This window comes from Dunckerocampus dactyliophorus, chromosome 12 (genome assembly GCF_027744805.1).
Source record: "Dunckerocampus dactyliophorus isolate RoL2022-P2 chromosome 12, RoL_Ddac_1.1, whole genome shotgun sequence".
NCBI classification, from domain to species: domain Eukaryota; kingdom Metazoa; phylum Chordata; class Actinopteri; order Syngnathiformes; family Syngnathidae; genus Dunckerocampus; species Dunckerocampus dactyliophorus.
The window spans coordinates 13,019,858-13,038,765 of record NC_072830.1 but is presented as its reverse complement, the minus strand read 5'-3'; the positions used below and the strand labels follow the sequence as shown (position 1 = coordinate 13,038,765).

Here is an 18,908-nt window from a genome sequence, read left to right as displayed (position 1 = left end):
TAGGTGCAAGTAGGCCTGTCACAATAACATATTCTCCTGGGTGATAATTGTCCTACAAATTATTGCAGATAAGTGATATTATTGATATTATATAAGGAGTTTGGCTTCTCAAAACAATATGCGTTCAAAAGAGTAATACATTTGCATCACAAAAATGCCAATTCGGAAATGTCAGACCTCACAAATCACTCGTTATATATTTGTCTCCTGCCGTATCCCTGCACACTGTCGCCTCTCCATTCTTGTGTATGTGACGAAGACGTTTGCATCTGTTCCGTGACGGAGCGCCGCGGCCATCTTGTTTACGTGTGCGTTCCACAGCGGAAGAAGACGCGTACCAACAAAGCATTGCACACTGTGTCCTCTGTTCATTCAGTATGTTTGCAGTATATTTTCACCTGGCCATGGCTTCAAATGGCTGTAGTCTGTGCATCGTGAGTAACTGCACCGTCGCTAGCACGCTTGTGAATACTCTCATTCGCTGGTAGCCCTTTCAGGATAATCACCCGTTTGCATTTGCTTGCTTGTCATTTCTCACGACACTCACTTACAGCATGCTGTGTGCACACTCGCTTGCGCCTCGCTAGCACCAGCAAACACGCATGCACATGTCAATTTGTTGCGGATGGCAAAATTACCGAGTTCGTTTTTATTTATCATTCTGTTAATCGATTTCTTGATTATCATGACAGACCTACAGTAGGTATAAGGCTGGTGAACTGTGTTTTTCTGACCAATGACGCATAGAATGTTATGCGTAAAAAAAACCCATCTTGAATTGAATTGTTTTATTTCAGGTCAGAGTGGTATGGGCTCCTATCACGGCAAGCACACCTTCGAGCAGCTGAGCCACCACAGGGCGTGTCTCCTGCGATCCCTCGCCATGGAAAGTGTCAACCTCTCCCGTTACCCGCCTCAGGATCGCAAGCGTGCAAGCAGAGCCCGCATGGCTCTCAAGTCGCCCTTGATTGACCTTTCCAAGAAGACGTACATCTGGGCTGTCACGGCGACCGTCATTGCCTTTGGCCTGCTCATCACGCTGCTCGTCATTCTGCTCATCGCCGCAGGCTTGAATTGTACCTGCTGGTACTGGAGGGGCTTTTATAACTAGACAGTCACTCCCACGGGACATTTGCTTTCTTTTAATGTAATTATGTGTTCCACTGTACATGTACAACAATGGAGTGCTTTATGAAAATGTCTACACCAGGGGTGTCAAACTCAATTTACTTGGGGGCCGATGGAGGAAGGGTCGCATGAATTATTGGGAGTACAGTAGGGCTGGGAATCTCAGGGTTCCTCACGATACATACGATACGCAGTGCATGGCTTACGATGACAATAATATCTCAATACAGTGATAAGGTGAATCAAAAAAATCTCTAATGTCATCTCTTGCATTTTGCTGCATTTAGCTGGGGTAGGCTCCAGCTTACCCGTGACCCTAATGAAGAAAGACGGTATGGAAAATAGATGGAATTTTTGCAGCATATTTTAATCAGAATACAAGCAGCAATGCTGCAAAAAGAATTAGACCGTTTTAGTCTAACATAGTAGTGAGTAGTGAGAGACAGAGAATGACCAAGTAAGTTTGAACAGCACGACAACGTAAACACACATCTCTTGATTGAACAACACAAAATTTAGCATTTGAATAGAAAATTTAACTCCATGAATATGAATATCTTTTTTTACAAAGCGATACCTATAACTTATAGGTATATAACCTATAACTCAAGACTGATATGGTACCGATAACTTTATATCTGCTTTTCCTTTTCGATTTAACTGTAGTTTGTGCACACCTGAAAATAAGAAGGATTGGAACAAATTAGGATTTGGCCAACTGCACCCAACTGGTTTGTCCTAATCAAATATAATGACATTACTACTACCACATCACTACTACCAGGAGAACCACAGTATAGAGCGGAGGGAGCCACCTGCTGTGGCCCAGAAAAGTGCACTATATTCGGACACATGCTCCGAGTCGCCGGTGTGACACCATGGAGGTCTCTGGCAAAACTTTTGTAGTTTTCAAAGACCATGGTGCTGGCGTTTCAGGTGGCTGATAAGGTTTTTTGTGTGCTGGATGTTTTTTTTCCCCCCCTCATTGCAGACCACTTGGTACAACTAGCACACAAAACGTCTTCCTCGGAAAGTGAAGTGTTTAGAAGTGAGCTCAGGGGAACGTTACGACAGGCCGTTAACGTACCGGACAGGAGAAAAAAGAAGCGCTTGATTTGCTCACCTACACAGTACGGGTAATCTCGCCTCAGCGGAGCGTTTTTTAAAATGATCAGTTATCAGAGCGATTTTTAACGTTATCGGATTTACTGGTATGATGTCATAATTCCCTCATATCGGTCTGATGATTATCGTGCGCCCCTAATTTTAACTATGCTGGCGTATCATTCCACTCTTCATCGGTGTATACTCAGCATTTATTTGTTTTTTTTTCTTCTGCTTTCATTTCTTCCTCTGTGGTTTCCGCCTAATTTTCCAGTGCTGTTGTGAGGAGCTCGTAGGTGACATGTAAAATGCTCACTCGAAATTTATAGAAATTCATAGCGGCTATATCTTATTAAAAATAATTAAAGAGTAGTTGGATATATAGATATTTTGTCACAACCATAATCTGGAGTGATTTTGTGTTTAGGCTTGTTGATTATTCACCATAGTAGTACTTGTAGTTGCCCTATGTGCGTTTACTTACCTGTTACATGTTGTGCTGTCGCGTGTGTGTGTGTTAGCACCGCAATTGTAGGTAGTGCTCAGTCTAGTGACACCGACAAGGTGACAAGTGATGTGAAAGTCAATTACTTTAACTGACTGGAGTTTTAATGAGTCACTTACTAAAGTGAATCGAGTCGTCGATTCACTCGAGTTGGGTGTCACAGCACGCATGCGCAAAAGTTAAAAAAAAAACCCTCAAACGGAAACTCCCAGAGATTATAAACGCACTAACAAAACACCTCATTGAGATGATTGACCCGTTGTAGCGATACTTTTGGATGTGGAAGATGTGCCCCTTAAACAAATGCAAGAAAATAGAGCAAACTGAATAAAGAGTCTTTCTACAAAGTTTTTGGAGGCTGGTTTCACCGTGGGAATCCACAGTATTATGTCACAGCATTTATGCCACAAAGTAAATGAAATTTTTCTGTAAAATTATGTTATAATGGCCAAATACAATCAAAAGTATTTTTTCAGGCTTACCTGTGAAAGGTAATCCCGTGAGATCTTGTTTGGACTGTAACCGGTTGGTACAATTCCATGCAAAACATAAATTAGGCGGCTTCCCCGTTCTCTCTTTGCCACATCCAATATGGCGGTGACGTCGACGTATGATTCGGCGCCTAATGCGGCGTCTCCGTCACCAGAGAAACTCGCACTTGCGCCTACCCGACTCACTACACTCGTGAGCCCACGTCTCCTTCACGATTCACTCATCCGCACCCTCATGCGGCGTCAGAGAGTGAGTCTGGGTTTGCGAGTTCCCGGGTTCGAGTGCTCAGCTCGGCGTGAGCGAGCGCGCAGCTCTGACAGGAACAGGAAGTGGAAATGAGAGTTGATTTGCGGCAAGAAGCAAATGTGTTGCTTTTTCCACGGGCTTAATACAGTTATAGAAATGCATCATGCTTAGGTCATGCATGCAAAGTTATAAAACATTTCAAAATGTACCTGCATTTGTTTTGTGACTCAATTCCATTAAAAAGTCAGCTTGTCCACTTCTATATTTCTTAAAAATAATGTTTAAATATCGCCTGGTCTTGTGAATTGAGTGCACGTCGACACCCCTATTTTTTGCGATTGTGTGGCTGAATAGGTGTTAATGTGGCTTGCCTTTCCACATTAAATGTCTGTTCTTGCTCTTAAATTTTGTGAAATAAATTTGTAAATAAATACTTATACTCCAGACTGACTTATAGTTGGGAAAATACAGTAAGGTAACTGATGTGAGAGATGTGTGATGTTACGGTACAGTATATGTTACATTGTTCATGATAAATGTGTTCGTAACTTGACACTTTTTTCTGTAGTACAAATGCACTTTAAATTGAACAAAGAACATAAATTGCAAATCATTTTTGAAAGAGTGACAGAGTGGCTTATTAGCATTTTTGCTATTGTGCAAGCCAGGTATTGATATTTTCCTAGCTTGTTTCCGATGAATTGATTGAAGAAATATAGTAAGAGGAGATTAAATGTAATATTTGACAGCCTATTAAAGCATTGCAATTGCTGGATGGATTTAAAATTAGCTTTATTGGCAGTCCATCAAGACACAGGGCGGTCTTCCACCCAAATTAAGGCCCTTACTGGTGCCGACTGCAGCACAATAACCATCAGACGGCATCTGCGGGAAAAAGGGTTTAAAAAACAAAAAAACGAATTCAAAGACCTCGTCTCCTTCAATGCCACAAAACTGCCCGTTTAGATGCTCCCCTTGCCAGGGAGCATCAAACATGGGACATTGAAAGGTGGAAAAAAGTTTGATTCTCTGATGAGAAAAAAATGTAACCTTGACAGTCCAGATGGCTTCCAACGTTACTGGCATGACAAGGAGATCCCACCTGAGATGTTTTCTACCCGGCACAGTGGAGGGGGGTCCATCATGATCTCAGGTGCTTTTTCATTCAGTGGAACACTGGAGCTTCAGGTGGTGCAGGGTCGTCAAACGGCGTATGCTTACGTGCAGATGTTGCAGTGGGCATCCCTCATGACTGAGGGCCCTCGTCTGTGTGGTAACAGCTGGGTTTTTCAACAGGACAACGCTGCAGTTCACAATGCTCGCTTGACCAAGGACTTCTTCAGGGAGAACAACATCACTCTTTTGGACCATCCTGCATGTTCCCCTCATTTTAATCCCATAGAGAACATTTGGGGATGGATGGCAAGGGAAGTTTATAAAAAAGGCCATCAGTTCCAGACAGTTGATGCCCTTCGTGAAGCCATCTTCACCACTTGGAGCAATGTTCCCACTAGCCTCCTGGAAACACTCGCATCAAGCATACCCAAACCAATATTTGACGTGATTAACTAGAACGGTGGAGCTACTCATTACTGAGTCCGACTGAGAACATTTTTTGTTCTTGTTTGGAGAGTTTTTTGTTATTTTTTTAGTGATTGAAAAAGTTATTTATTGAAAACAACAAAAAAACTGAAATAGGCTGTTTATCAGCTGATCAAAAGTTTAAGACAAAGTGCTTTTTGTCTCACTCCCCATTCCTTCTTTTGCATATTGTAGCTCTACTTAAAACCTCATTAAGATCCAAATGTGCAAAATGCAAATTCTAGCAATTTTTCAACTGGTCTTAAGATTTTGATCAGAAGTGTATTTCTGTTCCAAAAAGTCTGGATCCATTTCAGACACCTACAAATATAAACAAAAAATACATTTTATAGACAATAATTATAGACCGTATGATAACCAAGACAGTATACAAAATCTGAAGCAACAGTTTGGAAAAAATACTCAAGAAGCGAATCCTATGAAAAATGGTGCATGTGAAAAGCAAGGTTTGATAGTACAGGGATGGGGTATTTCCTTGTCAAATATGAAGGATTTTTTGACAGGTGACTGCAGTCGTCGTTAAAGATTGGTTTCATTGTTGTTCTGGCTTGACTTTCTTCTTACAAATGAACTCCCGTTCTTGCAACAAAACAAGATGATTTGTATCTTACTGTGACACAAAAACAGTCATTGGCCATAGAGGCAGGACAGGAAATCAATAGTGAAATATATTGTGTGGTATATTTTACAATACACAATATCACGTATTGATATTGGAACCGTGTCACTCAGACGGCGGTTACAAACTTTGATGACATCATGAGCTTTGTGTTGCTTCCTCTACATGCGCATTCTGAAGAGAAGAATATCATGACGACACTGACCACTATGAAAAGATCTAAAACAACTCCACTCTTCATTGTGGAAAAAAAATCATTTTATGGTAATAGTGCAAGGGAAATGTGTATATTTACATGACATGAGTTTAATGGCAAAACTCAGCAAGCGTATGCTATTATTATCATTGCTAGAATTATTGTGATGGTACTGTATTGTGGTTCTCTCTGATTCCATTAACAATGGGGAAGAAATGTTTTGTTCTTCTGAAGTACAACACTTGAGGGCTGACAGATGAAAGCTGTGTGATGTCAGAGCCATATCCAAGAATATATACAGTATATATCATACATGAGAAGATGACTCATGTATATATTCTTCTCACTGCACGAAGTCCTTTCCTGAGGCAAAGACAAAGACAAAGACAAAGACAAATGAAAATATTCAGTCACATTTCACATATGAAGACTTTTCATTACTTCAGTATTCTAGAATTACAGCCATTTCAAAGTGTCACTACGTGTGAACATGTAATATACACATAATACACAGTATGCATTTCTGCCTACTATGTATCCAGACTTTAGGGACATAATCCCAGTCTATATACTGGATATATGTATATGTATCTAGCATACAGTATGCATCGAGTAACAGGTCATGGTGTCTCAAGACTACTAAATGGTCATGGTTTTTCAAGACTAGCAAGAGGTCATGTTTGTTCAAGATTACTAACTGCTCATGGTTGTTGAAGACAGTAACTAAAGATTAGTGTACTGACCGGTCATGGTTGTTCAAGACTAGTAACTGCGCATGTTTTTTTAAGACAAGTAACTGGTCGTGGTTTTTCAAGACTAGTAATTGTTCATGGTTGTTGAAGACAGTAACTGGTCATGGTTTTTCAAGACTACTAACTGATTGTGGTTTTTGAAGACTACTGTAGTAACCGGTCTTGGTTTTATTAAGACTAGTAACTGATTATGGTATAGAGTGACTGGTCTTGGTTGTTCAAGACTACAGTTGCAACTGATCATGGTTTTTCAAGACTAGTAACTGATCATGGTTGTTGAAAACTATTACAGTGACTGGTCTTGGTTCTTCAAGACTACAGTAGTAACTAATCATGGTTTTTCAAGACTAGCAACTGGTCATGGTTGTTGAAGACTATTGTGGTAACTGGTCATGGTTTTTCAAGACTAGTAAGCGCTCAGGGTTTTTCAAGACTAGTACTTGGTCATGGTTGTTCAAGACTACTGTGGTAACTGGTCATGGTTTTTCAAGACTAGTACTTGGTCATGGTTGTTCAAGACTACTGTGGTAACTGGTCATGGTTTTTCAAGACCAGTAACTGTTCATGGTTACTCAAGACTACTGTAGTAACTGGTCATAGTTTCTCAACACTGGTAACTAGTCATGCTTGTTCAAAACTACTGCAGTAACTGGCCATGGTTTTTCAAGACTAGTAATTTGTCACGGTTGTTGAAGACAGTAACTGGTCATGGTTGTTCAAGACTACTGTAGTAACTGGTCATGTTTTATCAAGACTAGTAACTAGTCATGGTTGTTCAAAACTACTGCGGTAACTGGTCATGGTTTTTCAAGACTAGTAACTGCCCATGGTTGTTGAAGACAGTAACTGGTCATAGTTGCTCAAGACTACTGTAGTAACTGGTCATGGTTGTTCAAAACTACGGTGGTAACTGGTCATGGTTTTTCAAGACTAGTAACTGGTCATAGTTGTTCAAGACTACTGCAGTAACTGATCATGGTTGTTCAAGACTCCTGTGGTAACTGGTCATCGTTTTTCAAGACTAGGTACTGGTCATGGTTGTTGAAGGCAGTAACTGGTCATGGTTGTTTAAGACTACTGTAGTAACCGGTCATGGTTTTTCAAGAATAGTAACTGGTCATGGTTCTTGAAGATTACTATAGTAACTGGTCATGTTTTTTTCAAAACTAGTAACTGGTCAAAGTTGTTCAAGACTACAGGTCATGTTTTTTTCAAGACTAGTGTAGTAAGCGGTAATGGCTGTTGTCATGCAGGTATTTTCTATGCAGAGGTGTTATACCTGTAGAAGTGCTGGCAATGTCACTGGTCTTAAGTGGGATGGACTCTTTCTGCAGACCTCTGGATCTGTATGGGCAGTCAAAAACACTAGCTTTAGCTGATTTCTGGTTGTTTGTTTTTTTACATGTTTGTCACACTTAAATGTTTCAGATCATCAAACAAATGTAAATATTAGTCAATGACAACACAACAAGTGAACACAAAATGCAGTTTTTAAATTAAAGTTTTTACTATTAAGGGAGAAAAAAATCCAAACCTACATGGCCCTGTGTGAAAATGTGATTGGCACCTAAACCAAATAAATGGGCTGCTACGGAGGTCAGGAGAACCGGAGTAATAAGCGAAAGGATCCACATAGCGTGGCCAAGCAAGGTGCACATTCGGGCACACGCTCCGAGCAGCCAGTAGGACACCACGGAAGTCTTTGGCAAACCTTTTGCACTTTTCAAACTCTGCGGCACAATAAGTCCCAAGTGCCGTAGCTTTGCGGGCGTTTCAGGTGGCTGATAAAGTTTTTTTGTGTACTCGATGGATTTTTTTGCCCTCATCGTGGAGCATTTGGTACAACTGGCATGTGAAATGTCCATCTCTTAAAGTGAATGTTTGCTTACAAGTGAACCCAAGTTACAACAGGCTGTTAACATCACAGGCAAGAGAACAAAGGAGTGCTTGATTTGCTCACCTGCACAGTATGGGTAATTTTGCCTCATTGGAGTTTTTTTAAATTATCAGTTATCTGAGCAATTTTTAATTTCTTCATATCGGATAATTACCGGTCCGATACTTATCATTCATCCCTAGTGTAAATGTTTTCAATACCAGAGAACAGTAAAGAGTATGGAGTGATTTTTTTATGCAGAACATGTTTTGCTTTATTCGCTATTCTTACTACTTTATTGAGTATATTTTTAATGTGTGATTTCCAGCTCATTGTATCATCTATTATGACCACTTAAAATGTGTTTTTGTTGACCCTCTGTCAAAATCTACACCAGTGGTCACCAACCTTTTTGACACCAAGATTCCCGGTCTCAGCCGTGAACCTGCGCAAGAGCTCTGTCACTCCTTCCCTCTCTCGCTCGTCCTTTTTCGTAGAGCGGGGGCGAGTCGGTGTACGAGGCGAGCCAGTGTACTAGTGTACCTCCGGCCGGGTTTGGAGGACGGGGCTCCTCGCTGGGGCTTGCAGGTTGCTGCCTGGATGACCCGAGGCGTACGGGCGTGTTCAGTGGACAAAAGGCGTGCCCTGTTGGTCACTCTCTGGGAGGTGAGGGCAATGATGTGATAATAATTTTTTTTCAAATGTTCTCGCGATCGACCGGCAAAGTCCCAAAGATCGACTAGTAGCTCACGATCGGCGGGTTGGCGATCCCTGGTCTACACCATCTATTTGTATTTGGACTTGTAAAATATATTTTCTATTACAGTAATCCCTCGTTTAATTGATTCCAGACCCATGATAAGTAGGGATGTCCCAATGTGATCTTCAGGATCGGGATCGGCTGCCAATCAGCTGTATCTGTGAAGATCGGATAATATCGGCTTCCGCCACGAGATCGGGCCGATCCGGTTGCCGTATCACGTTCGTAACTCTGAGCCACACTCCAACATGGTAGGTGCAGTAATGCGCCTCAAAGCTGGTTGCCACTCGACTCGCGCCATCCGCAAGAAGAAGAAAACGCACAACCACCATGCAGACATGTCTGTGGTGTACCGTGGTGAAGTTAGTTTCACGTTGAAAGTTGGATGTTCAGCTCCGTAGCTACAGCGGTCGTTCCCTGCTCACTGCTGTGTCATGGTGAAGGGAGCTTGCACGGGAAGTGCCGCTCTAACTGCTGGTTGATAATAGGGACCTTACAAACACTACTAAATATGCCAAAACGGCGGCGAAAAACCTTGGAAACTCTTATGTCATGGAGCGTGAATGGAAGCTAGTGCAGATGTGTGTGTGTGTGTGTGCGACTCAGGCTGGATGAGTATATTTTCACTGGGCTGTGTTTTACTACTTTAATGTGAGGACCATTTTACATTTCCCACTGACGACGTGTAGGTTCTCAGTGAAAAAAGACGAGAGGCACGTTTGTTCTTGCACCCAGTGCGTATCAACCGTCAATTGCAATTCTCAACACACACATTTCGGCCTTCAAAATATGAGTGCTCTTTGTCACATTTGTCCAATTGTGTAAAGAATATAAGGGAGTCATTAAAATATATTTAAGTGAGGGTTGTCTGCTTTCTTAGAACATTCCTCATAATGTTGTTTAAGATGCTTTAAATTGCTCTAATATTGTGTTTGCTCAAGTCTACTAATTGACTCTGGTGCTGTTTCCTACACACTCGTGAGATACTCCTTGTGTCTTAATTGTTTTCTGCTTTTGTACATCTTTTTTTTTTTAATTCTTACAAAAGAACACAATTTTAAATAAAGTTAGACACTTCACATTCTGTTGTACCATTTTGAAAAAGATGCACAAACACTACATACAGTAAGTTTGTCAAAAAATAAATAAAAAGTTCAGCAACAGGCAGAATTTGTACGGTACCTGGGATTTTCCTCGGAGGAAATCTGGAAGTTGAAATTCACCTTTAAATACCTAGAAAAACAATGCATCATCTTCAGCGGCTTTAGGTCCACTGCACCAATGGATTATGATATACACCATACTTTCCATACTATCAGTCACACTTTTTTTACCCCATTGTTTGGCTGGTCATGCCACTTATAATAAGGTGCAACTTATATAACAAAATGTAAATGTAAATAAATGTAAATATCACTGAACATGTACTGCCTTTGATTTAAAGTCGGGTGGTGTTTTTTTTTTTTGACAGCTTGTGGTCATTCACTGCTTTGCGTTTGTGACACAGTTAGACGCAGAAATGGAATGATACAGAGCATACCAGACGCTTTTTGTCATGCAATACTTTCTAATATGCTTCTGGCTTGGAGACTGTGTCTTTAAGTAACGTGCAAGTATAATGATATGATAGCTGTGTGGATTGAGAAATAAATGTGCTATTTTAGAAAGCAGTGTTGTTTCATTGGGACACTACGTATGTCTAGCTTGGAGATTGTAGCTGCTGAGTCAGCCACTGACTAACTAAATACACATGAGTTTCATTCATGTATGAATCCAAAAGTGAAGTTTTGCTTTTGAAATATGGCTGTTTGATACGATTCCACACAGTGGGATGAGTCCAGGTGTCATGTCTCGAAGTAATAGTCCACAACATTCTGATATTTACTGATACGTAGGTTGAGACTCATTCATAAATACAGTGGAACCTCGGTCAACGTCCGCCCCGGTTTGCACGTTTTTCGGTTAACATCCCACATTTTTGCTAAAATTTTGCATTGGCTTGCGTTCGCCCGCTTGCATAGCGCCCAAAATACCGTCTGGTCTGTTTACGGCGCCATCTTGTATCACGCGTCGAAGACGAAACCTTGCAATACTTGCACGTGATCATGCAACGCTATGTGGGCCGCGGGCTCCATTTTAGAGCAACAGCGTTTTTTTAGTTGTAGAGTGATACATGACGTAACAAACGCATAAACCACACAAAAGAGAAAAGCAATGGCCCGTACCGAGACAAGGGTGCATACCTCAAAATTTTACGGCTTAAAGAGAAGACCTTCGTCATTTCAGAGGTATGTAAATGTGACGGGAGTGGCTCCATCACTGGCTGTGTACACACATTGACTCCGGTTCCCGTGTAACAGTCTATCAACCCGGCGGTGCATCGAGGATGACGCTCAGTGTTTCTGCCTGTCTCATTTTACATCCATAACACTCATTTCTGGTTTTAACAACAAAACATAAGCATGCAGACTTACTAGGGGTGTAACGATTCATCCACTACATCCATGAATTCATATATATTCTTCCGATCCAACTACATCGATCTGTGTTTAGCAAGTTACCATTCCTGACGGCACATATCGATCTAACATAGTTTATAAAGGTAATCAATCGATTGAATCGATACTCGGACATAAAGCATTGGATTTAAGCACGGCAGGCTTTGTATGGAAGTGTGTTTTATTGCATTTTTAACGATCGATAAAGACGTTAATTGTCTTCCGGGTATGTGGTGGTCATGGGAGTTGCAGTGGACCCGTGAAATACAGCTGATTCACTTTTTCTTCTTTTGGTCAATGAATTCACTTCATTCAGTATTCATACTGTATTCATATTTAACTCATATGTCTTTATTTGAAACTCCTTTCAAGTGACATTTAAGGGGACAATATGCAAAGTAAGGACGTTTTGGATGCTCTTGACCATAGTTTCCCGGTCCAGCTGCAGTAACACTCAGTGATGTCATCATCCAGCGTGGCGTGTCCAGGTCAAAACATATGCTTGCGTACGTGGAAGCAATAAATACCACGCACTTGCTTATGCTGGTGGAGGAATTTATGTTGACCGTTTATACGTTTTGTCACACATTTACATTCACGTTTGTTATGTATTCTTTTGCATTACCACGTTTCCTTACACTGCTGCTCGCCATCTGCCATCATTTCACATGCAAAGTATCTGTTTGCTCTCCCGGTTTGGTTCATTATCAGCTTATTAACTTATTATCATAAACCCACCACACCACGGTATCCTGTGCAGTGTCTCCGTTAAGCGCGTCATCAAGACTCAAAGTACTGCAAATAATTCAACATGGCAAGCTATACCAACCTCTGTCCATCCTGATTTTGTATTGCATTTTTAACTCATTTTTTGTACCCATGGATCAAATATGTCCGCATAATTAATAATTTAGGCCCGATTCCCTTACAAAAAACAACAGGAATCTAGGACACTTCAGTTGGACTTTCCAGTATCTAGGTATTTATTTCAAAGTCTTACTGGTTGAATTTTTAGCTAAAAAGTTACTGAATCGGTTTCAAGTTACTGATTCGTTCCGGATCGTATCGTTGTAAACGAACCAAAATCTCTCTCGAATCGTATCGACAACCACTAATCGTGATAAGAATTGAATCATTATTAAAAGGAATCGTTACACCCTTAAGACTTACTGTAGCATGTTAGCGGGAGCCGGAGTCAAACACAGCACACACGTCACCAGGTATCCTCGCCAGGACACTTCCGCAACGTAAATGCCGCCAGCGCTTGTTTTTTTTCTCCCCGTTTTCTATACTAAACGGCAAAGTACGTTGATGTTTAGTTTGATGTATTTTTTTACATTTTTGCAAATTGTAGTTGCAGCAGAATAATGTGTTTGTTATTTTGTTTCAATTGATAACTTTTTTTTTGGGGGGGGGGGGGGGGGGGGTAAAGTAGGTAAAAGTGATGTTAAATGTTCAGTGGCCATCGCGAAGTACAGTGTTGTCCTGTTGAAAAAGCCAGTCATTACCACACAGACGAGGGCCTTCAGTCATGACGAATGACCCCTTCCCCCCTGCAGCTGACTGCCGTTTGACGCCCCTGCACAACCTGATGCTCCACTGTTCCATTGAGGGATCATGATGGCGCCCCCTCCACAGTGCCGTGTGGAAATCATCTCAGGTTGGATCTCCTTGTCATACCAGTAATGTCGGAAGCCATCAGGACAGTCAAGGTTACATTTTTTCCTCATCAGAGAACTTTCTTCCACCATTCAATGTCCCATGTTTGGTGCTCAAAACGGTTCCAAACGATCAATTTTTGGCCTTGAAGGACACGAGGCCTTTGGACACATTTTTTTGTTCTTAATAGCCTTCTCTGGTAGATGGCATCTGATGGTTATTGGACTGCACTCTGCAGCAGTAACAACCTTCATTTGGGCTGAGGATGGTCCCGTGTCTTGACGAACAGCCAATGGGACCATCCGGCTCAGGGCCTGTGACATTTTTTGGGTCTACCACTTGACTTTTTTGTTCCATAACTGTCAGGATGTTTGAAGAAGTTTCAAATGTCTGTCTTACTTTGTCCAACCTCAGCAGCAATTGCGCGGTGTGAGAGGCCTTGCTTACGCAGCTCATCAATCCGACCGCGTTCAAAGAGAGAAAGCTTTTTTTTTTGCATTTGCCATCAAGAGATCATGACAGTGTGAATACCTGACACTAAATCACATTCAGTCCACATTTTTGCCAACATTTCTCACTTTAAAATGCTATATCATAAACTTTTGATCAGCTGATGAACAGCCTACTTCACTTTCATACTTGTTTACTCAAAATGTTTTTTGTATCACTCCCATTTCTTCATTTTGCATTTTGAAGCTCTACTTAGAACCTCCTTAAGATCCAACAGTGCAAAATGTACATTCTTGCAATTTTCTTACAATTTTGATAATGAGTGGGTATTCAACAAATCTTGAAATAATCAGATTTTTTATTGCAAATTTTAAGGTTAGCTAAACCGGGATGGCTGTTCACCGGTCTTGTATCTGTCTCTATTTATAAAATGGCAGACACGGCAATGCAACAGCAAAGTCAACTCATCTGTACTCACCCGTCTGGTGTTGTCCATAACTTTGGGGTCGGGGCTGCCATAGTTGGGGGGGTTAGAATAAGGGTCGTAACCCAATCTGGACAACATGGGAGCAATGATGGCCATGTCCCTCACCACATCAGCTGGAATCTTCCCCACCCATTTGGACAAAGCCTCTATGTTGACAGGCTTAATGACCTGGTCAGTGGACCTCTCCACCCTGGAAGAAGGTGACGCTGTGATTAAACAGGAAAGTCTTTGCATTTAATTCACTCATTGCGTGCTCCAGAAGCATGTTTTCATGGGCAACTAAGCAACACGGCACATGAAGCCAAGGGCAAAAGCCATCAGGAAATGTCTTTCACCGCTTTTTAACAAGCAAAAAGTAGCTTATTCCAATCTAATAACACAAAATACATTTTAAAGTGTTTTCGGATCAAGTGAATTTGGTTTTATTTTATTTCTGACATTGGACCAGATCACCATACAACTCATTTAAGTACGCTTTCATGTAGAACATGACTACAAATTGTCTATACATTGTTTATTGTTTATTTTTATTACATCGAGTCAACAGTAAAGCTGGGAAGATGTCATTCTTGTGTAACTGTTAATCTAACTGCATTTGTATAAATGTATTAACCCTATGGAAAAAAACAACACATCTGCTCCTTGCCTCAAATCAACTGTCCTTTCCCTTACCTACGTGAGCGGCATCACAGGTGTGTGTCACCAAGACTCGAGTTTCACTACGCACGGGTGAGTCACCAAGACTCCAGTTTCACTACTCACGGGCGAGTCACCAAGACTCCAGTTTCACTACTTGCGGGTGCGTCACTAAGACTCGAGTTTCCCTCACTAATGTGTGCTCCTCCAAGACTCGAGTTTCACTGACTCATGGGTGCTCCAGGAAGCCTCGAGTTTCACTTGTTCACTTTCACTTGCACTCTGTGACATTTCTTAAGACATAAACGGAAAAGCTCAATTTTACCCATCCATACCAAACACAGTATTTTTGAAAATATCCACTATAGCCAGAGTTCCGTCATGGGCAATTATGCAAATTAGACAACCCAACACCACAGATAGATTTCAGCCCTGTGGGAAACACAGCGGTGTCACAACACAGGCCTTTTATACACGCTTGCTTTCATTTGTTACATGACCATGTGACTCACTTTGAGAGGGAAACTCCTCCTGCTTTCCCGATCAGCTCCTCGTGGTGGAGAACGGCATCGTTCCATGGAATGTCAAGGAATTTCAAAAGCGTCCTCATCCATTTCTCAGGGTGAAGGACTAATTGTTCGTATTGCACAGGTAGGCACTTATCAGGTACCTCTAGACACTGGGTGTACATGGTCTCCACAGCCCGATTCCACTTGGTCAAGCAGTCCCGGAAGCTTCCCAGGTCAAATCCAGCAATTGTCACCTTTCGAGAGATCATGGAGTGCACTGAAGCACGACCATCACGGATCATGAGCACAAACTTGGCACGGGGGAATATTTTGGCGAGGTAAGACAGCGACTTGAGAGCAAATGGGTCCTTGTTGCAGAGGAAGTTTGCTGGCTCGCCATGCTTGACAATGATTTCCAGCAGGAAAGCCTGCATCGCGGCATCCAGCACCTCATCTGTCACTCCGGCCTCATCCAGACGCATCTTTTCCCTCCCGGAACGGCTCCACATCTGTTTCATTGCCAGAAGGCGTGGGATCACACGCGTTTCTTCACCACAACGTATCTCCGGGTGAGCGTCCAGCATTGCTCTCATGAGTGTAGTCCCACTGCGGGGAACACCACCAATAAAGATGAGTGGCATGTCTTTGGTGTAAAAGAAAGGCATGCTAAGATTCCGGCCTGTTTGTATAGTGCTTCGCATGCTTCCACCCACTGCTGAGAGAGGCAGAAATGCACCAGACTCTCGCTGCTGAATGTGATTGTTGCACTCCATGGCATGGTGGCCAAGGTAGAAGACAGTGACCGAACTGATGACCAAGCATATGATCAACAAATTGTGTTTCACCTTTCCTAGCATAATGCTGGCAGGAGGAGACTCCCCTCAAAGTACAAATTAGGGTGACTGATGGGGAAGTAAAGGGTAACAATCGTCTTTAGGCATCTTTGCTGGGAAGCAGACTTGGACTTAGTTTCCTGGTGCAAAGCAGGTACTGGAATCCCTGCTCCATGAGGCCAGCCCTGGAAGACAAGACGTGGAAGTCAAGTCAGGCACCCATGCAATAAAAAGTTTGAGAGAATCATCAAAACGGATAAGCTGTATGTGACCGTCTGGTAGTCATCAGACTACCCCCCCCCCGACACCTTTACTCAGACCACTACTTCTACCACGACTTAAATTCCCTGAATTGTGGATTATTTCAAATCCTATTTGGAGGCAGTTTGTCTGTCATGATTCATTTGCAAGAGGAGCAATCGCATTCATTAAATGACACGTCTTTATGATGCACTTGAAAGCAGCCCCAGGTGAGGGTTTTTGATTTGACTCTTTGTATTTTATTTCAGTGCCCTAGGAGTATATTACGGGACGACCCGCCTGAGCAACGGCACCCCCTGCCCACCTAAGAAGGCTAAGTTTCTATAGAGTGCTAGACGACAGAGGTAATTTGCACTACAGGGTGGGCCAAAAGGAGTTACCCATCGCATATCTCTATCGTGTTCGCTTAGGTTTTGTCCTAGAAGCTTAAAATTTTGGATAGTTTCTCTCAAAAGGTATAGCTTTTGATGTACCAAAGTTCAGTTGTTTACTCCTAATGAGTGTCGAGTATGGCATCGAAGGGTAAGCGTGACCAGATTGTGGCCTTGAAGGAGGCTGGACTGACAACAAAGGAAATCATGAAAAAGGTGAATGTTTGTCGTAAGACTGTCTACAATGTCATGAAACGATACAAGGAGACTGGCGAGACCACCAGCAAGCCAATCCCTGGAAGAAAACGTTCAGTCCGAACCAAAAGGGTTGTTGAGATGGTGAGGAAGAGAGTCCAAAGGAATCCTCGCAGGAGCATGAGGGCAACAGCAAAGGAAGTGAACATCTCAAGAACTTCATTGAGAAGAATTGTCAAACAGGATCTTAGACTGAAAGCACTAAAAATGCAACACAGACAACTAATTTCAGCCGCTTCAAAGAAAAAACGGCTTCACAGGGGGAAAATGATGCTGCAGGAGATCCAGAGTGCCGCAAACAAAGTCCTGGTTTGGTCTGATGAGAAGATCTTCACCGTTCAGGCAGTGGTCAATTCCCAGAATGACAGGGTTTATGCACATAGTACACAGCACCTACCAGAAGGCTGCAGAACTCATTTCCGTCGTCAGAAGCCAGCTGGAGTCATGGTGTGGGCTGCTGTTGCATCTGATGGCTCAAAATCTCCTTTGGTCTTCATTCAGGAGGGTGTGAAAGTGAACAGCCAGGTCTACATTCAAATGCTTGAAGAAAACGTGTTGCCATGGTGTACCAATGCGTTTGGAAACCAGTATATTTTCACACAAGATGGTGCACCCGCTCACACATCCAATGTCACACAAACCTGGTGCAAGGAGCACTTTCCTGGCTTCTGGGACAAGAACATGTGGCCTCCATCAAGTCCGGACATCAACCCAATGGACTTTGCGATCTGGTCTATCCTGGAGAGGGAGGTCTCAAGAGTATCTCACAGCAGTGTCACCGCTTTGAAGAAAGCTTTGATGACATCATAGTCAAAACTTGATGCAGAGATAGTGCGGCGCTCATGCCAGGCAGTGCCAGGTCGTCTCCAGGCTATGATAAAGGCAAAGGGTGGCCATATTGAGATGTAAATCTTTTTGGTGGTTGACAATAAAGTATGGAAACTGTGTTCAATGTGTGTCATGTTTGTCTGCAAGCATTTTTGAATAGTGCAGAAAAAACGATGGGTAACTCCTTTTGGCCCACCCTGTACACTGCTGATGGGGATGTCATACAACTTCACGTCAAAAAATCCGAACTATGCACAGACGCTCTTGTTTTAGGTTGGTTGAGCTCAGCCCAGTCATATCCTGTCTGAATCTTACTTTCGTGTAACAGGCCCCTGTTTACCAAGGTGATATAAAAAAAGAGAGCTACCTCCGTTAAACAAGCAAGCGTGGTTTTACACTCAACACCCCTCGTTAACTCACTGAACTCGTTTTGCAGTATGTCCAATGTCTTAAACTTGTCGTTACATTAACAATTTTGTGTGGTTACATATGTTCATTTTGTGAAGTCCTAACCACCTGGAGAAATGAGGCATTTTCAACACATTTCTCTAGAAAGCGTCGTTGCTTCAAGAAGCTACATTTGTTCATCACCAGCATAATCACAAACAAGAAACGCTAGTAGAGCTACGTTGGAGCAAAACACACCTTAATGCAGTCAAACGTCTACGACTGATTAATGACGCTGCATAAAAGGTTATAAAGACAGAGCACTAACATTTAAAGCAGCGAACCCTTCCTTGCTTCCATCCTCCAGCTAGTCGTCTTGTTGTTGTTTTCCTCGTCTTATTCGTCTGTTTTTCCGTTCTTCTTCTTCTTTGGTATTTGTTAGCGGTTAGCAAAC

The 18,908-nt window shown here is 42.2% G+C and overlaps 2 protein-coding genes across 4 annotated transcripts in view; one reads left to right on the top strand and one right to left on the bottom strand.

The window, feature by feature from the left end:
• LOC129191220 (aldehyde dehydrogenase, dimeric NADP-preferring-like) overlaps positions 1–4,427 on the top strand; it is a 23,707-nt gene extending 19,280 nt beyond the window's left edge. The window contains exon 10 of the mRNA XM_054794370.1: positions 798–4,427. Coding sequence (XP_054650345.1) covers positions 798–1,111 — 314 coding nt within the window. The 3' untranslated portion in view covers positions 1,112–4,427. The remainder of the gene's footprint in view (positions 1–797) is intronic.
• tpst1 (tyrosylprotein sulfotransferase 1) lies at positions 3,776–18,908 on the bottom strand. Of its 3 annotated transcripts, none has more exons than XM_054794371.1 (6): positions 18,783–18,908; positions 15,523–16,537; positions 14,366–14,564; positions 10,463–10,513; positions 7,924–7,988; positions 3,778–6,255 (listed from the first exon to the last, which is right to left on the bottom strand). In XM_054794371.1, the coding sequence occupies exons 2-5, from the start codon at positions 16,374–16,376 to the stop codon at positions 7,953–7,955; spliced, it is 1,140 nt and encodes a 379-aa protein (XP_054650346.1). In that variant the 5' UTR covers positions 16,377–16,537; positions 18,783–18,908; the 3' UTR covers positions 3,778–6,255; positions 7,924–7,952. The 3 variants fall into 3 exon arrangements, with proteins under 3 accessions (XP_054650348.1, XP_054650346.1, XP_054650347.1); XM_054794372.1 differs by having other exon boundaries at positions 18,713–18,842; XM_054794373.1 differs by lacking the exon at positions 10,463–10,513 and having other exon boundaries at positions 3,776–6,255.

Coding starts and splice junctions, on each gene's coding strand:
- tpst1 (XM_054794371.1), bottom strand. CDS start 16,376: ATGCTAGGAAAGGTGAAACACAATTTGTTGATCATATGCTTGGTCATC. Junction 10,514..14,365: donor TTATGGACAACACCAGACGG/GTGAGTACAGAT, acceptor TTGTTTTTCTAG/GTATTTAAAGGTGAATTTCA. Junction 7,989..10,462: donor TCCTCCGAGGAAAATCCCAG/GTACCGTACAAA, acceptor CTGCCCATACAG/ATCCAGAGGTCTGCAGAAAG.